Genomic DNA, 18,638 nt, shown 5'->3' with positions numbered 1-18,638 from the left:
TATATATATATATATATATATATATATATATATATATATATATATATCATTAACTTAAAAAAGATGTCCATTTGTAATATATGTATAATGTATAATATTAGTACTTGAATATATCTATTCATGCTTTTATAACAATTACTATAGAAGATATATATAATAATAAATATTGATCATACACTTAGTTCACATATACATTCTATAATACAAAAGAAAAAATGATTGTTATACCTATACATAATACCAACATTAGACATGTATATTTTAAATTAACATATATAGTAAAAATACCATAGAAAATTTATCTTAAATTAAATTATAATAAAATTAAATTAAAAATTTCATCACGTAAAGACTTTCATCTGGTTTAGCAAAAGAAAACAATAATATCAAGTGACATCCATATGACCATAATCAAAATTATCATATTTATAAACAAAGTGTGTTTATATGATCTTTTACTTATTTTTTAAGATGTTTTGTTTTATGACAAGTACAACCAAAATGACCTTTATCACTGCAATGATAACTTATATTTTCATCTTATTTTGTTATTATTTTCACAATTTTTTTCCTTTTTCACATTATTTTTTCACTTCTAGGATAATGTTCTCAATTAGAGCATGCTTAAAGATAACATGTAGGAAAAAAGATTTGAGATAAAAGTGTGACACCTATCATTTCACTAACCGAAACAACATGTATGATGTCGTCATTATTACTTACTCCCATTAGGGTTGTAAGCGGGGTAGATTGGTTCGGGTGTAGCTAAATCCAACTCAATCAAAATTTAATGGATTGAGTTGACTTGGAGTTATAACTTTCTTTTTACAAAACCTAACCTAATTCAACCTAATCTAATCGCAAATGAGTTGAGTTGGGTGATTCAGGTCAATATAATTTAAGCTTTTTTAATAAAATAAATATTTTAATAATTTATTTTACAGATGTATATAGATTAAACAATATAAAAATTCAATGACTAAATAATTATGTTATTTATTATTAAATAAATAAAGTATTACTTTAAATAAATATATGTGTGTGAGGGTTTTTAAATTTGTAAAAAACAACAAGTAATGTTTAATCGGGTGAACGTGTTTGATTAATGTATAATACATCGGGTCTTGAACGGTCAGACCCAATCTGACTCGAACACAAATAAAAACCAACCCAAACTCATTAGGTTAGGTTGGGTTCACAGGTTACCCGTACCCATAGCTCCGTGATATAGGTTTTTAACTTGTTCCACATAGCTCAAGGAATAATGTCTACACTTGTCATCCTATCCCCTTCTCTAAGCCTCATTGCAAGTGCTCCTCGTGTATTACTTAGTGTGCGAATCTGAGCTTAAACCAAACATTAGTGTCAAAAATAAATTACATGCACGCATTATGGCAACTATAGTTCTCAACGGGACAGGTAGGGTACTCCTCCGTACCCTACCCACTGGATAAATATCCATCACGTACTCATACCCAAATCCGTGGGGTATTTGTTATGCGGGTATCCACCTATTTTTTTCATTTTCACGGATATCCATGGTACCCGCGAGTATTTACAAAATTATTTAAAAAATAAATATATAATCATAAATTCAAATAAAATAAAATAAAATACATTAGTGTCATAAATTTTAAATAAAATTCAAATAAACTCAAGTTTGTACAAATCCAAATAATTTTAAAAGTAAATATAAAATGACATTCAACACAATGAAAATTTTTTAATTTGTGCTTTGATAAGCCCACTTTCTTCGATTGATTCCTGAAAAATAAACAAAGTAAACAAATAATAAACCTCAACTGCCACGTGCCAAGTATTCTTATTTTGGTTCCATCATTTGACAACAAGCATACTATAAACGTCATTGTCTATATAGGGTTTGATGTATATGTCCAATTTCAAAGAAAGGAAAGAGAAGAATGTCAAGGGTGTACCTAGAAGAAGACAAACTACCTATACTTGAAGCTGGAAGAATGAAGACAAAAGATAAGACAAGATATGCAGTTTAGAAAAAATTAGGTCAAAATATTTTTTACTAATATATATATATATATATATATATATATATATATATATATATATATATATATATATATATATATATATATATATATATATATATATATAAGGGTATTTTTGTGAATTAAAGTTTAGCGGGTACGGGTATCCACGGGTATGGATACTATGGTACCCGTACCCGCCCCATTAATATGCGAGTATAAAAAATACTCGTACCCGCAGGTAGCACATATCTATTCTTAATATCTGTTTTCTATCCGTTATAGATTTTATATACGGATATCTACGAGTACGGATTTTTTTGACATTCCTAATGACAATAAGCTGCGAAAATGTTTCACTAATGAAATACTAATATTTTCTGAATTTTTTTACATTCTTGATTCTTCCTAATTCACATATTTCTTTATTCATTAGATTTGACCTCCTGTAAATTTTTTATTAGAAAAACTATTGAAAATCCCTTTCAATCTTACAATATAATAATTATAAATTCAAGAAAATTCAATCAAAATAAATTTAACGCAATACATGTCCTATGTGATATTCGTATTGTATTTATGCATAGGACTTATGATATGCATTCAAAACAATTATTAACTTTTATATGTAAAAAGGTTGATGAAACTTTTATTTTCAAGGTCAATTATCATTTTTATATTATAAATAGAACACAATAAGACGTTTTGTAAAGTAAAAATACATTTAAAAAAATATTCATTCATATAAAAAATATAAAAAATGTTCCAACACAATGACTATCCTCTTATGATATTTATCTTCAACTTTCTATCCATCCATACTTTTTACTTGAAAGTTCTATCTTTTCTCTTATACTTTTTTTTTTTTATCACAAGTTATTGCGTTTTATTGCACAAATATGTTGAATGTAGTCCAATTGTTTACGGTAATATGACATGAATATAATCATTACTTACTTAAATTTATATATTTATATTAATTTAAAAATATTTACTTATTTTATTTACAATATTATTAATCATGAGAGAAGTGATTTATCTTAAAGTTAAAGAATTCTTAAAGTAGCGGTGAGGATTCTGCCACGTTGTTTGTTGTCTCCAATTTCTGCGGGAACACAAGGTAAGTTTCTTTAGACAAGTCAACAAGCAAGCTCAGCTAATGAAGAGTGGTACATTGCACTTCCACATTCAACTTCACCTCTCCATTGTACCACTCGCCATGGTTCTTCTCAAGGTCAATTTCTGAATTTTCACTCATTCTTTCTCTCTCATTCAGTTTTGCATTGCTTCTTCTTGTTTTTGGCGCTTTAAAGTTCATCCCTTCTGTGTTTCAAACAGATATGGAGACAAACGGCCTTCTCTGTTTTTGGGTACCTAAATTTCACCAAAGCTGGTTTCCTGTAAGTCGCTTTTGTTATTTCTTTTTCACTTAGTATTATCATTATGATGATGATGATGATGATGATGATGATGATGATGATGATGATGATGATATGCTATCAACAAAATTGACTCTGGAGACAGATTGCAGATAAAAACATTTTTTTTCCTGAGAAGAACAGATGGTTTTTACTTGTTTGATTGATTTATCACTGCTCAGTTTTATATTATTCTAATTGTTTATTTTTAACTTTTATATAATCTAATTTTAGTTTCGAAAGAAGACAGATTCATTTTGATCCTTCTTAATTTTTCTTCCTTAGAAGGGTTTGTGGAGAAGTTCGTCTCAACATACACATATTTGATTTTGTTTTATTAAGGGATGAAATCCACTTCATCTAAAAAATACAAGGACCAAATCCACATTTTTTTAGTAGTACAGACAAACAAATTTTGACTGCATCTTGAGTGACCTAGAGTATATTTTATCCGTTTGTTTATTTTTTTTAATCGTTTGGGGAACTAACAGGATTGAATATATGTGTGTTACTGAGTCTGATCCTGGTTCTGAGATATTTGAAAATTGGATAGCAAAAACACTAGCAAAAATTGAGAGTGAAAATGGATATTGGCCACTAGTTATTGTGTATGTTGAATAGCAGAAGACAATCCAAAGGAAAGCAGAATTGTTGGTTTCTATAATTTAAAAATACATTTAAGGATAAGAGGTGTAATATGAGGAACAGCTTCAACAATATTTTATTCATGAACACTCTCTCTCTATATATATTTAGTCTATATCTATCTATCTATTTATCTATCTATCTATATACACACATAGCAAAAGGGTAACAAAAATCAAATACAAACAATTTCACAGTCCTAGCTTCCTAAATGTGAACAACAACCTGATATCTTTCTCTTTATTTGAATAATTGAAACATAGCATGAAATCCTCCTAAAAAGTAATTCAAATTACAGATTTTTAGGCATATATTTTCAACAAGAATAACAGAAACCTGATAGCTGATGTATGAATCAAATGTTTCGTAGTGATCATTCTAAGAACTTCAAACCAGAGGACATGGAAGTACAAATACCTGGGAAGAATTGCATTGTTACCGGTGCTAATTCTGGAATAGGTTATGCAACAGCCGAGGGTCTTGCAAAGCGGTTTTCAACTTTCTCATAAGTTTGATTTTGGAATTTTATGCTCTTAAGTTTGTAGTTATGTGATGTTGTCAATGATTTTCACCAGTGGTGCAACTGTCTATCTTGTATGTCGTAATAAAGAGAAAGGAGAGGCTGCTCTTTCTGAAATTCAAACTAGAACTGGCAACCAAAATGTTCATTTGGAGGTACTACTCCTCTTTTCTTGTATTTTAATTAACTAATCCTTTTTTCTTTAGAATTTTCAAAATAAAAAAACATTTATATTTTCTAATTTCATTCTTTGTACATGAGCTTTATAATGGCACTTTCCACGATTTAGGGAATAAACTGAAATCATTTAGAAAATTACGCCATTATGATATTATATGACTGACTCATTTATCTTGCAGATTTGTGACCTTTCGTCTGTCAATGAGATCAAGTCATTCACTTCCAGGTTTTCTAAAAGAAATGTGCCAGTTCATGTGTTGGTAAATTCTTAGTTGTATTTCAACAAAATATAATACTTCCCAACATGGTCGTAATGTAGCTTTACTGACATGGTAATTTTATTAAGTTAGCCTATGCTCTTGAGTAAAATCTAATGTGGACATAATTTCTTGCATCAAGATTAACAATGCTGGTATACTTGAGCAAAATCGAGTCACCACCCCAGAAGGGTGAGTAATTTTTGTTTCAAACAGAAACTGAAAAATTGTTTATTCTACCTGTATAACCTGATTTGATCTGGTGCTTTTTCATGTAATGTGTCATAGTCCAGGTTTGAGTTGAATTTTGCTGTAAATGTATTGGGAACTTACACCATGACAGAATTAATGGTTCCATTACTGGAGAAAGCTTCACCTGATGCGCGTGTCATTACAGTTTCTTCTGGTGGAATGTATACTTCTCCTTTGACCAAAGATCTACAGGTAACTTTGTTATGGTGTTGTCATCTTACTCAATCATTCATAAGATTATGATATACTTATTTGGTTGTTGATACCCAGTATTCAGAGAGCAACTTTAACGGGGTTGTACAGTATGCTCGGAATAAGCGTGTTCAGGTTAGTTTAGCTAATGACTACATTGGGTACCTTTTTTTCTTCTTGTTTTACGTTATAACTTTAATTTGTGAGTGTCTTACCTGGTCCAAAGGGTGTATAAGGAATTGCAGATTTTAGAGGGAGGCTTGCGGCTGAAACTATTTGATTGTTTCATTAAACTATCAATTGTATTTTATTTTTCTTTGTGTACATTGTAATTGATTTGCGAATGAAGATGGATTTGCTTACATCCTCCGGTTGTAAGAAATGTGTTTTCCTTTAACATCCTAACCTTTTACATATTATCTATCTACCTTTGTGTTATGATTTGAATGGAGAGGTCATCAAGTTTCATTAGTGCTAATGGAATTTCATGCTTTTCTAGGAAAGTTAGAAAGAATCTTGTGATTGGTCTTCATATTTTATGGAACTGTCATCCTATGAGGGGATGGTCAAATGATAATGTGTCTATTATGTAGCTCCACCCATTTAGTTAGTTATAGCTGTAAAACGCAGAGAACAAAAGAAGGGGGCTGAATTTTTTTTTCTAAAGATTTTTCGGACTTTATTTTACAAATCAGACTCTGAGTCTGATATGCGATCAGATGATAATAAGGATGTTGGTTTAAACTTATTTTGACAAACAAAGAAAACACAATCTCAGGGTTAGTTTAATCAATCTGAAGCAGATAAAGAGAAGAAAATATTAGAGTGATTACATAAGTCCAAACGTGAGACTACATCTAGTTCTTGACCAAACTAGTCAATTTCCACTAACAACTATTAAACATGAGTATTCTTAGCCACAACATGGGTATTCTTTACTTAGCTTCTCTAAGCTATGTATTCTTTCACAAACAATCCACTCTTGTCTTATAGACAATGGTGTTCTTACAGATAGATGAAAGTTTTGCCCAATCTTGACTAGGTTTTAGGTCCGGAAAGATGCGCACAAGGCAGACAAGTTTAAATACTCTCTGGATATGCAAGAGAGCAAAGAGCTATATATATAGAAGAAAATATTTGCTTCGAAGAAGATGAAATTTTTAATAGTGACAGTGCTCTTCGTAACATCTCTGTCTTCTTCTCCTTTTGTACTGAGAAGCTTCAACTAGCTGTTGTCTCAGTGGCATCCTTTTCTTTGTCTTGCATATGGTGAAATCTGGAGTACTTGATTGTTTTGCATAAGTGCATTGTAAGTCCTTTAATAAGGGCATCTAATGTTCTTTTACCAATTGGTATGGTTTTTTGATAACACACTCTGCATACCACAGTTACTCCTTTTTCTGCAGTAGTCACTTCACAATTGGTGCAGAAAGTAGGTGGCTCAGGTTTTGTAGGTGGTTCAAAGAGTTTGTTGATTTTTCTTCTGTAGAGCACTCCATTCAGTATGTCTTGACTTCTGCATATTTTAAACTTCAAGATCGAGCACGAAAAGTCTTGTGGAGATGATTGCCTTTTTCAAGGACATTCTGTGTGAAAAGATTAAGTAGATGCAGTGCGTTAACTGTGCATTACTAGAGAATATTTATTTCAGATGTATTTACTCTAGCTTAAGCAGATCATGCAAACATATGATCACTCTGATAATACTTATCAGATGCAAGATGTTGCTAAACAGATAATTGCATAGCCGGTGAATGAAAAGGAAAACCCAGATAGGTGGTGTAATTACATATGATATTTATGCACAAGAAAAAGACTGTCTTAAGAAAAACAATATTGTCTGTTCTTAGATGAAAACTAATATTTGTTTGCTCTAATTCAAAGGGTTTATGTAGGGAATAAAGGTTGACTTGGCCAGCTAATAATTAGGGGCAAATAAACTGTAGTGTCAGTTAGAAGGTTGTATGCTAGTGTGTATAAATAATAAGCGAAAAGTATTGGGATCTCACGTCAAATAAAGATATTGTCAACTTTATAGTATATAAGTGAGTGTAACTTAATTTTACAAGTTGATATGTAAGATTGAGTTAGATTTAAATCCACTTTCTAAGCAAAAAGTAGTAGTGATTAGCCATTATAGGAATAAAGTTTGACTAGGAGTATTCAGGTCTCTGGAATAAGTTAGGGTAAGGCTCTAGTACTCTGTATCTTCATTGCTCAACATGTACCCCATTGGTGCCACCCCGAGTTGGAAAATTCTCATCAATAATACATTCTTTAATTCAACTTTCTGATCCACTTCTGTCAGTATCATGGGGACTGGGGAGACGTGAGAAATTTTTTACAACAGGACAGCATAGAGTAAGACCCTTTAGTTGAAGAGGAACAGTAGTGTCTTTCCGCTATTATGCACTGTTGATATACCTTATCTAGACTTGGAATGCCCAATGAGAAAGTATAGATTGAATCTTCTTGGGAGTTCCCTATTGAAATGAGGACTGAATGATTCCAAGAAGGGTAAAACTTCACATTTAGAGATGTACAAACATGAAATTCATTTCGTTAAAGCTTGGGTCAACCTGTACTCAGAGAAATTGAACTACAGAAGGAAGCTAAAATATAATTTTGTGTGGCATGCAGTCACTGATTTATCTCATTTCCAGAGGTTTCTAGACTCCTAGTTTCAGGACATTTTTTTTATGATGCTTATATGAAGGATTGGTAAACATGTCAAACTGATTGGAAGGAACAGAAAACGTTGGTTGAGATTGTACTTATTGATGGAAATTCTCCATTTCTTGTTTTTTTGCTGAATTTTGAATGATACAGAATTTTTGGGTCAGCTTATTTCAATCCGCACATAACCATGCATGATTTTTTTGGTTTGATTTTCTCCCCACAAGTGTTGGAATTCGTTTTGTTCCTTCAACAATCTTGCTTTATAGGATTATTTGTTGTCTATATCTCCCAGTTTATGATCCTTATAAATTTTACTCATATATGGTATGGCATGACAAATATTAGGTGGTAGACCTGCAGAAAAATATTTGTATGCTTACTTGAAGGAAGTGCTTCCATCGATCAGCTGTGATGTAATTTTTTTTCAACTACTTATATTCTTTTATAATTTGTCAAATTCAATGTGTCTAATAATGATAATACTTCAATTTGTCAAATTCATGTTCATCAGCTAACTGACAATGCATAAACAGTTAAACCCGATTGAATTACTGACTAACTCATAGGTCTGCTTATGTAATTCAATGTAGGAAAATTGAGTCTTGTGTATTCAGTTTGGTGCAATAAGCACTGGATCTAGCTAGTTCTTAAATTCCAAAAGTTAACTCTTTTCTGAAGTATTTAAGCTTTATTTAGTAGTTATATTCGATCACCTTCTATTCTTGTGTATTGAGTTTATTGTGATTTATGTAGTTATATTTGATCACCTTCAATGTAGTACACTCTACATAACAAGTGTGACATCATTGTAGTAGCCCTGGTTGTTCTTCATTTGCTTTAAGAGCTTTCAACAATTCTTTTAACTTGTGATACCATATGGATTACTTATTTGTAGAAGAAAGAGGATAATAATCATCAATTCTTTCATGTATAATAACCCTCTCTAGATATTCATATTAAAAAAAAAAATTCAGAAGTAGTACTCTGATATCAAGTGAAATAGTTCTAATATCTTATTTGCTCATATCTATGCATTTCATATGTTTTAGATCCTTATTTCCTGTATAGAATCTGGAGGGTATTAAAATAGATTAGTTGTGTTTTTCTTCATGTCTGCATTTTTGTAAGATTACACTAACCTTGGCATGTATTTGATATGGCAGATTGCACTAACAGAAAAATGGGCCAAAATATATGAGAACAAAGGGATAGGATTTTACTCAATGCACCCAGGCTGGGCTGAGACTCCTGGGGTTGCAAAGAGTTTGCCAAGCTTCTCAGAACGGTAAGCATTATTACTGCTTACATTATCCATAGAATATAATTGACTATTACTGTAAAACATTGGAAGAAAGAAACCATTCACATACAGAGTTGATCTTTGACACAGTACAAAACTTTATATGAACCTGCCTATTTGAATTAGCTTATATGGGGGAATTAATAATTTTTAATTGACAACTTCCTCTGAGAACACTCGAATGTTTTTTTCCAAAATTAAGCAAAATCAAAGATGCACAAGTCATGAATTTGATTCTTGTTACCCCTTGGTCTTTATTATTAAGGTTTTGTTTGGATGAGCTTCTGTGTAAATGTTAGGATACACAAAGAAAAGAATTTAGTTAAGATAGTTGGAATATCCACGAGTTAGTTAGTTGAGGTGTTAGTTAGATATAAATAGGAAAACAGGAGAGAAAGGGGAAGAGAGGTGAACTTTTGTAGATTGAGCCTTAGCTCTTTGTGGAGGGAAAGCCCTTGAAGGAGATAGTGCTTTCCTATTTTTGTTCTTTTCATTCTATTATTCAATAAAAAACCTTTCTTTTCTTTCTCTTTCCAATTCTTGGTTGCTAACAGTAAAAGACATTTAAGATAAAAAAAATATGAAATAGAAAGTGAATTTGGTTTTTCCATAAACTAAAATGAGTTTATATACAAGTTAAAAGTAAAACTTTAGAGAAATTATATGAAAAAACTTCTATAAATAGTTTATCCATAAAATGCTTTTTACCTGTTGAAAAGTTACTTTCTTTTTTTCTCCCTATAAGTTTGTACGGAGAAGTCTTTCTAAATTGAACTACATCACATTTTTTTCAGTCCAAATAGTATGCACCTACTTGCTTCAAGTACAATTTATCCTTGAAATAACTCAAGAGTCAACAAAGAAAACAAAGAAAACAAAGTAAACTATTGTTAGCACCATTGGAATGACTATATATTGATTCAATTATTTACAGGTTTTCAGGGAAACTTAGAACAAGTGAAGAAGGTGCAGACACAGTGATATGGTTGACATTACAACCAAAGGAGAAACTGGTATCAGGTGCATTTTATTTTGATAGAGCTGAAGCTCCAAAGCACCTTACATTTTCTGGTACCAGTGATTCTCATGCTATAATCGACTCTGTTGTTGAGAGTCTTCATTCCATGGCTTCTCTTTTTGGCTAATCATGTATTGTTTGCCCTGACATTAGACATCTAGTGGCACACAATATAACATTTGTATAGTTAATCTGGACTGATTTCATTTGTTCTTATATATCATCCCTTTTATTTTATTTGAGAGAATAATAGAAAGAATGTGATGAATTGTGTTTCTCTTCTTGAACGCCAACATTAGTGTAATGAAAGTTTAATTTTGATATAATGCTAGAATAAATGTTTTTGTATTATTACTAGAAATAACTTCAGATGTCTTTTAATGTAATTATAAAAGTTAATTATCTTACTAACAAAATTCATGATTAAATAGTCTTGTATTCTAATTAAATTCACTATTGCTACAAAACATGTCAAATAATATTTTTGAGTTATATAAAGGAAAATAAGTGTAATGTCGGATTGTCTATCAAAAAATGAAAATTCTAAACGTGGAATGTAGTAATCACTATCAAATTTAAAAATTCGTATGACTACAATAATAACGTTAATATTTATGTTTGAAAACTAATATATCAATAAATAGTCATGTTCAACGACGTATTTGACGTGCTAAGAATTTATTATGATATTTCTTAATTTTAGAATTAGTGTGACTTTATTTTGTATTTCAGATAGCAAAATAGTGATTTGCTTTTTCAGAAAACAATGTGTTTGAACTAAAAGTGCATGATATGCAGAGTGGAGGAGGTAATAAGGTAAATAGTCTTGTAGAAGATTTCTTTTTCCTCCTACACCTCAAGGAGTGTGTAAAACACAGAATTAATCTCAAACATTCTTAATGGTATTTCACCCCGTCACTCTTCCTTTCTCGCCCATGCTCTGTATTATGAGATCTGAAATTTTCAGATTGTAAAATTTGATAGTGTTTTTGGAGAGTAGTTTTTAGATTTTTTAATCTTTCATTATTCGGAATAGACTTTTGGATTCAGAAAACATTTTCAAATTACATTTTGAAAATCTAGAAAAATTAATGATTTTTTAAAATAAAGTCTTCCAAATGGTGTAATCTAAAAATGGCTTTCAGAACCTGGAAGCCAATTCTGAATTATACAAGCCTTCCTATATAAGAAGGGCAAAGTAGAGATTTTAACATTTAGGGGGTCTAAACAGAAATTCCCAGGAATTAAAGGCATGTTTAAGATTTAGGACCACATAATAAAAAGCAGTGATATTACATAATAAATTTCACACAAATCTAATCCACCGACTACTTTGTATGTGAATTTGATATGGAAAAACAGTTTATTGATAACAGGGGAATACTCTACATTATGAATGATGTGATGAATTACGTAATTAATACGTTGTTTGATTTAAAACGTGTGAGGTTGGCATCATCACAAAACTGAACATCACTGTGACCGTAGTTATCAGCAACTAGCAAATGACAACACAACTAAGAATTTTCCTTTCATTCCTCAACCTATTCCAAAAGGAGGGATTGCTAACAACTGTTTCAATACAGGAAAAACCCATCACACATTACTTATTATTATTTACAGATTTTATGCATCACTGCATGCCTATCTATATTATTAATCAATACAAACCAATGAGAACTATACTAAATACAAAAGAAGCAATCATGTCAATGGTGTGAGCCTTTGATCATTCCATCTTCGGAAGTGACAGTAGGTGAGTCCAATAAAGTAGCCTTCTTCAACCAGTACTGCTCAAACCTCTGCCTTGCATACTCCTTGTAGTCAAAGTCAATTTTGTTTACGTAACTCTGCACCACACATACCAAACAAAAGTAACCAGAAAGAACATTTAATTCTCATTCATCAAAAGTGATATCAATTTTTTCATAGTTAGAGACTAACTTTTACTGAAATTCGAGATAAGGGATGGAAACATTTTTGGAAGAAAGGAAAAGCATAGCATACCGAAATAAGTCCCCATAAGCCCCAAAATAGATGGTTGGCAAGAGTGTATTTTTCTGCAAGATTAAGTAGTTGTTCCATTTCACTGCTGCTTGGTTCCTTACCTGTGTATAAGTTTCCAAATAATGTTTGTAAAAATTCTTAAAATTAAATTCACATTGAAGTTGAAGAGATGAGGGGGACTTGCATCGTGCCTACGAATAAGTTAAACAAATGCATGCAATGCATGCTCCACATCTGCAAGGACAGACTCATCAATAATGTAAACGCTGTTACAGTTCATACTCATGACAAACATGATTTTCCTTGTTGTATTTCAAGAGTTTATTTTTCATGTTTCATTAATAAGGAAATTTATAATGTCAACCAGTTAAAAATAATTTTAGTTAACTTTTTGAAGTAATTTTGACAAAAGTAAATGATTTCTGATTTGAAGTAATATAAAATTGGATATTCAGCTTAAAAAACCCTCTACACTTTATTTTAATTACAATCAAAGTATAGAAGCTAAAAATATAAGATTGAGTGATATCAAAGATCAACCAAATTGTACAGAAAGTTAATTCTTTCAACTGAGAATAGATCAATAGCAGTTACCTAAATCCAGATCTCTGCCAATAATATGTATTTTTTGTGGTATGTTGGAGTAAAAATTTAGTGGACTAACCTTCAGAACTCAAATAATTATAAACAAACCTTTGACGCTCCTCTAGACCTGTTAAAATTTACAGTATCAGAAGAGTGATCTTAATAAAATACGCATAAAGTATGAAGCAAAATGAAGCACTGTAGAATGTAATGGAAGCTGTAAATTATATGAACAATTAACTTACTGGGATATTTAGTGTAGTCTAGAACATGAGGTTGGTCACTGTGATAGTTTGCCACCATTTCACAAAAATGATTTGCTAGATCGTATGCAACAGGGTTGTAACTGGCATATTCGTAGTCCTGTGTCATTGAAAAACAAATAGTAATGAATAAATCATCATAAAAAAGATGACAGATGAAATATGAAAAAACAATATTTGGCATGGTATTCAGTTGCAATTCTTATATTTATTTTTTGACCAAGAGGTATCTATTTGACACCCAATTAATCCCTCACTCGATTGGAAAATTTTGGAGAAAAAGTGGTATCTCCAGTTACCATGGCCAAGTTAGAAAACAATTTTTTAAAAAGTTAGTAAAGTAGCTCGCTCATATCTTACATTACCATAATTTTTAAAAAGAACACCAACAAAGCATATAAAATAGAATAAATAAGTAAAATGTAGCAATGTAGCTTACAATTAAAGTGATTGCTCTTGTTTCTTCATCCATCATTATGTTACCATATTGTAGATCATTGTGACAAAAACCAATCTCTTGATGTCCTTGCGATAGCAACTCCACAAGCAAATTTATTTCAGCATCTAGATGATCCAAGCTAAAATTCTTGATATCTTTTTGAGAGCACAGACTTTTGGCATGACTAAGCCATTTCCTGATTGAACATAGAGAGCCTATATAATTGTGTACAACAATATAAATTTTTTTTGAAGAGTAGCCTGATTTCTATTATTTTATTACCTCAATCTCTGCCAAAGCTGAGCCTTCTTTGTACCAGGCATGTGAAGATGGTGAAACTCCCTCATCTTAGATGCTACCAAAGCAGATATTTCAGGGTCACGGAGGTCTGCAGCTGAGAGTGTCTAAAAATCCAAAAATAGGAAAAGAAAAAATATGTTACACACTATTATCATAGTCTGTTAAATTGATTTTAATGCACAGGAAAATAAAGAGGAATGTATTGCAGGTATTTGGATTATATCAGGTTACTTACCAACAGATAATCTTATGCAAAAGTTAAAAATAAAACTTAAGTTATATAAGAGAATTTTAACAAACTAATTCCTTCATAAGCTAATTTTAGTTTATGAGAACTTAATAATTTCAAGAAGAGTTTATTTTAGAATTAATTAATTGGAAGAGAGAAACGTAAATGAAGTCCTCAAATAAAGGCAACTACTTGATTGCATAAATTACAAATATATCTTTCCTAAGGGTCATCATCTATTGACTCAAAAGAAGATAGGATAAGAACAAAATAAATACTTTTCAAATAAGATTTTCATTCATAACACTTTTACTTTAATGGAATTTTTATCAGTTCTTTATCCATAAAGTAAGAAACATCATGTCAGGTTGGAATTAGGAGCAAAAACAATGTGAAAGCAAGCATTGTGGAGCACTCATTGACGCAACAGTACTCAATTTAATATGCAAAAGAAGCTTCTTTTTTATTCTAAAGAACTAATACGAAATGCTAACACCCTCCATTCGTCCAAAGGGAAAGAGAATAAAATACAAAAGCTAACTACCAAGGCCAAAGAAAAACTTTTTAAATGGAATAATAAAGCACATTGGAAAAGGAAAGGTGACTTTAATTTAAGTATATATTCCCCAAGTCATGGAAACCATCCATTTTAAATGCAGTCATTGCAACCACTTTTCTATTTATATATAACCAGATAATTATCTACACAGAACCTAATAAGAAATTGTAAAAATAATTTTAGTTTCAACCAATAAGAAATCATTAATATAATTTTTGAAACAATTATTATAAAAATCAACAAATTTAGAATATCACTTTTTATACTGTAAGTATATGTACTATTTACACTTAAACAGTGTCTTATAACATCAATTACCAAAAATAAAGATTATACAAACACGTGTCTGAAATAAACATTGCTAACAATATTAGGAATTAAAACAGAGATTTACACTAAAACTATCTAATCAGAAGAGGGAAACACAAAAAGATAATAACATACTTTGGCATGAATGAACTCTTCAACTCTGCCAGTGGTGAACCGTCCAAGAAGGCGTGGACCCTGTCCATGCTTTGACATGCACTCAAAGGTTTGGATTTCATCAACCCTGTTGAAGAAAACCTCAACACCTTCACCATATAATCGAACCAGAACCTTCCTCTGATGAACATCGCTTTTGGTTGGCCAATTGACCTCAAAAACCTCATTGGTCATTGCTCCCTTTAGAGGTTTTACCTGCAAGGAGTTCAGATCATCTATTACATCTCCCAAATCTGCAGCCACCGCTGCAAGAACCTCTGTTATCTCTTCATGGTTTGCACCTCCTTTCAACAACTCAATTGTCTTTATGGCCATCTTTGATCAAAGATCAGTTAAAAACAGAGCTCTGCTAGTGGAGAAAAAACAGGGGAAATTGAAACAGAGTTAAGTTCTTCCATCCATTGAAATATTGAGAGACTAGAATACCTTGATAATCGAATTCGGAGAAAACATAGAACTGATGATGATCCTGAGTGAAAATTAACCACTTTTGGTGCAAAATATATTTATTTGGGGAGTTAAAAATTCTACCTAAGTTCCTCCATACCATGCAATAAAACAGAAACATGGAGAAGCAGAAAACCTCTATAACCCAATTGGGATAAAGCATTTTATAATTGATTATCCTGGGTGAAAGTCGAATGTTTTAGGTAAAAATTATCAAGAATTGGGGATTTGGAAAGTTCTTCCATCCCATATAATAAAAAAACACAAGCAGAAGGCCTCAACGATCCAATTGATTATCCTGCCTGAAAGAAAATTACTTCAACGAAAAAAAATTGAAATGGGGATTTAGAAATTCACCCAAGTTTTTCACTTCATGCAAGAAATGCAAAAACACATGGAGAAAGCAGAAACCCGTGCTGACCCAGTTGGAAGAAAACATCACAAGTGATGATCTGGCTTGAAAGTTCACCCATTTCGTATTGAATTAGGGTTTTAAAATGCATCCAAGAAACAGAGAAGTCAAAGAAAGTTGACTGGTAGAAACATGAAGAACACGCAAAAAGGATTCAAGAACCCTTTCACGGTAAAAAAATAATCAGATCTAAGAAAAACCCAAAACCCATTTGGGATGCACAGCGGAATCGGATTACAGGATCTTACCAGATAAACAGAGATATTTCGGAGCTTCCAAACAGAGCAAGCTTCGGCAGGGAAAATTCGATGCAGTGATCAAAGCTGAGACATGCAACCAAGGAAGAACCCAATAAACTCAAAGAATGAAAACCGATTCAGAATAATCAGAAGTAAAACCCCAAAATGATGAATCATGAACTCACCTTGAAAGCAGATAAGGTTGCCGAAGAAAGTCAAGCCCAACACTGAGAAATCTAAGCAGAAAATATTGCATAAAAAAAATAACAAAATCCTCAAAACCCAAATGCAGAAAGACCAAAGTAAAAAATCAAAAGCCCAAATAAAGAAGAAAAGAAAACAAGAAAAGAGTAAAACTTGAGATTTGAGAACTGACCCTAGAAGCAGAAGAAGAAATCAGAACTTGTCCAAGAATATGGTTGTATATGAACACCACTAATCTTTACGTCTTTATATATAATGACAATGGCGAAGTGATATGAAAAAAAATATGGTGTGAAACCAAGAAAGCTTGCAGCCAAAGAACTCAACGACCCAAAATATAAGAAATTTTACGATCTTACACCATGTATATAGGTAATGCAATTAATAATTAAGAAATTAAAAAAGTTAATTAAGTTTTGATTTTTTTTTCATTTTTTTTTTGTGTGTTTATTTTGAACGGTGACAGATTCTCGCAATGGTGAAAGTGACCAATTATAACTGATCACGTGGAGAGAATCGTGGAGAAAAACTGAATCTGTTAGAGATTCTAAAGATCATTACAATGCCAACTACCCATCCATGTGATTGTCTCTGGATAGAGACAATTTATTTCCGCTTTATTCTGTATTATTGTTTCATCATATAAACAGCATAAAAAGTTTATAACAATTTGAGTTAAATCACACATTTAATTAAAAATATTTTAATTATGTTTTCTTTGTCTTAAAACCTCTACTTCAGGTTTGCATATTAATTTTGTTTTTTAAAAATTTAAATATATTTTTAAATTATATTAACAACTAGAAAAAAACGGACGCCGTGTCATGTTTATTTGTATTCTTAAGAAAACCTAAAAGATAACCAAAGTTATCATCAAATATTATAATTAAATTTTTTTAAAGAAATAAATTTTAAAATATATTTAATTTGATTTATGTGTTTATTTGACATGTGCGATATTAAAGAAAAAAAAAGGATGAATAGAGGATTACGACAAGATAGCAATTATGGGTCTTATATGTGGAAGAAATAATTATATTTAAGAGTAATAATAAAAAATCACAACAAACAAGAAAATCTTATTATATGTTATTAGCCACACATACACGATTGTCGGTAGATACGGTATGATTTCGTTTGTTGTATAGTAGTAAAATAATTAAATATATTATTTGTTGTATATGGTATTGAAGTTATGTTGGAGTAAACAATTAAATAGTTTAATTGTGTTTATTCCTAAAATGTAAGTAGTTTAGTTTTTCTTCAAGAACTTTCTTGCTATTAACAGTTAGTTATCCTTTTCTTTTCTATTGTAGTTTAATATTTTTTTTATTTGGTATGCTTTAGTAAATTTTATATTGTAATTTAAAAATATCGCGGTAGACAAACAATTTGTTTACACTAAATTAAGGAATTCATTATATATGGTATACATTATAGATAATTTATCTAAAAAAGAAAAAATAATATGATTTTTTTACATTTGAATATATATATATATATATATATATATATATATATATATTCTTCATTTTGATACGTATATCACCTTTTTAGTTTATTTTTAATTAATTTAAAAATCATAACAAATAACACTAATACTAAAACTAAAAAACCAAAAAAAGTTATATGATAACAAAAAGAGAAAATAGAAAGTAAAATAACAATAGCGGAAAGAGACTTTCACTTAGATTTGAAAAAAATAAAAGAAATGAAGGTAGTAGATAATGGGAACAGATTCTCACTTACAATGTAGAAAGCTATTTTGTATTGTCCATGATACATATATAAATGAGTCCGTTTCAACCACCTTATCAAACTACAAGTAAGAAATGTTAACAGAAAATCATCATCATCTCAAAAAGCTCTAATTAGTGATGACTATTAAACATGAATAATTTAAATTCTTCTTAAGCCACCTGTATAAGAAAAACAAATCCTTGCAAAAAGAAATGAGGTTCCACGAGTGCAAAAAGGATTTTTAACATCAACATAAAAAATAATATC

The 18,638-nt window shown here is 30.7% G+C and overlaps 2 protein-coding genes across 3 annotated transcripts; one reads left to right on the top strand and one right to left on the bottom strand.

The window, feature by feature from the left end:
- The first annotated feature begins 3,096 nt into the window (after positions 1-3,096).
- On the top strand, positions 3,097-10,790 carry LOC114181049 (NAD(P)-binding Rossmann-fold superfamily protein). The gene is made up of 10 exons (XM_028067370.2): positions 3,097-3,237; positions 3,342-3,403; positions 4,437-4,556; positions 4,642-4,741; positions 4,946-5,026; positions 5,166-5,215; positions 5,317-5,467; positions 5,546-5,602; positions 9,310-9,431; positions 10,381-10,790. The coding sequence occupies exons 1-10, from the start codon at positions 3,163-3,165 to the stop codon at positions 10,589-10,591; spliced, it is 1,029 nt and encodes a 342-aa protein (XP_027923171.1). The 5' UTR covers positions 3,097-3,162; the 3' UTR covers positions 10,592-10,790.
- A 1,180-nt stretch (positions 10,791-11,970) lies between these two features.
- On the bottom strand, positions 11,971-17,026 carry LOC114181973 (putative choline kinase 1). 2 transcript variants are annotated; one of them, XM_028068690.2, is made up of 10 exons: positions 16,804-17,026; positions 16,613-16,663; positions 16,437-16,511; positions 15,291-15,675; positions 14,041-14,162; positions 13,759-13,954; positions 13,302-13,419; positions 13,136-13,183; positions 12,472-12,572; positions 11,971-12,314 (listed from the first exon to the last, which is right to left on the bottom strand). In XM_028068690.2, the coding sequence occupies exons 4-10, from the start codon at positions 15,642-15,644 to the stop codon at positions 12,174-12,176; spliced, it is 1,080 nt and encodes a 359-aa protein (XP_027924491.1). In that variant the 5' UTR covers positions 15,645-15,675; positions 16,437-16,511; positions 16,613-16,663; positions 16,804-17,026; the 3' UTR covers positions 11,971-12,173. The 2 variants fall into 2 exon arrangements, with proteins under 2 accessions (XP_027924491.1, XP_027924492.1); XM_028068691.2 differs by having other exon boundaries at positions 16,613-16,654; positions 16,804-16,973.
- Positions 17,027-18,638: the final 1,612 nt, after the last annotated feature.

The sequence above is a fragment of the Vigna unguiculata genome, chromosome 4 (genome assembly GCF_037176805.1).
Source record: "Vigna unguiculata cultivar grain cowpea cultivar isolate G323 ecotype 2 chromosome 4, ASM3717680v1, whole genome shotgun sequence".
Taxonomy (NCBI): Eukaryota; Viridiplantae; Streptophyta; class Magnoliopsida; order Fabales; family Fabaceae; genus Vigna; species Vigna unguiculata.
This window is presented reverse-complemented; position numbering and strand designations above follow the sequence as displayed.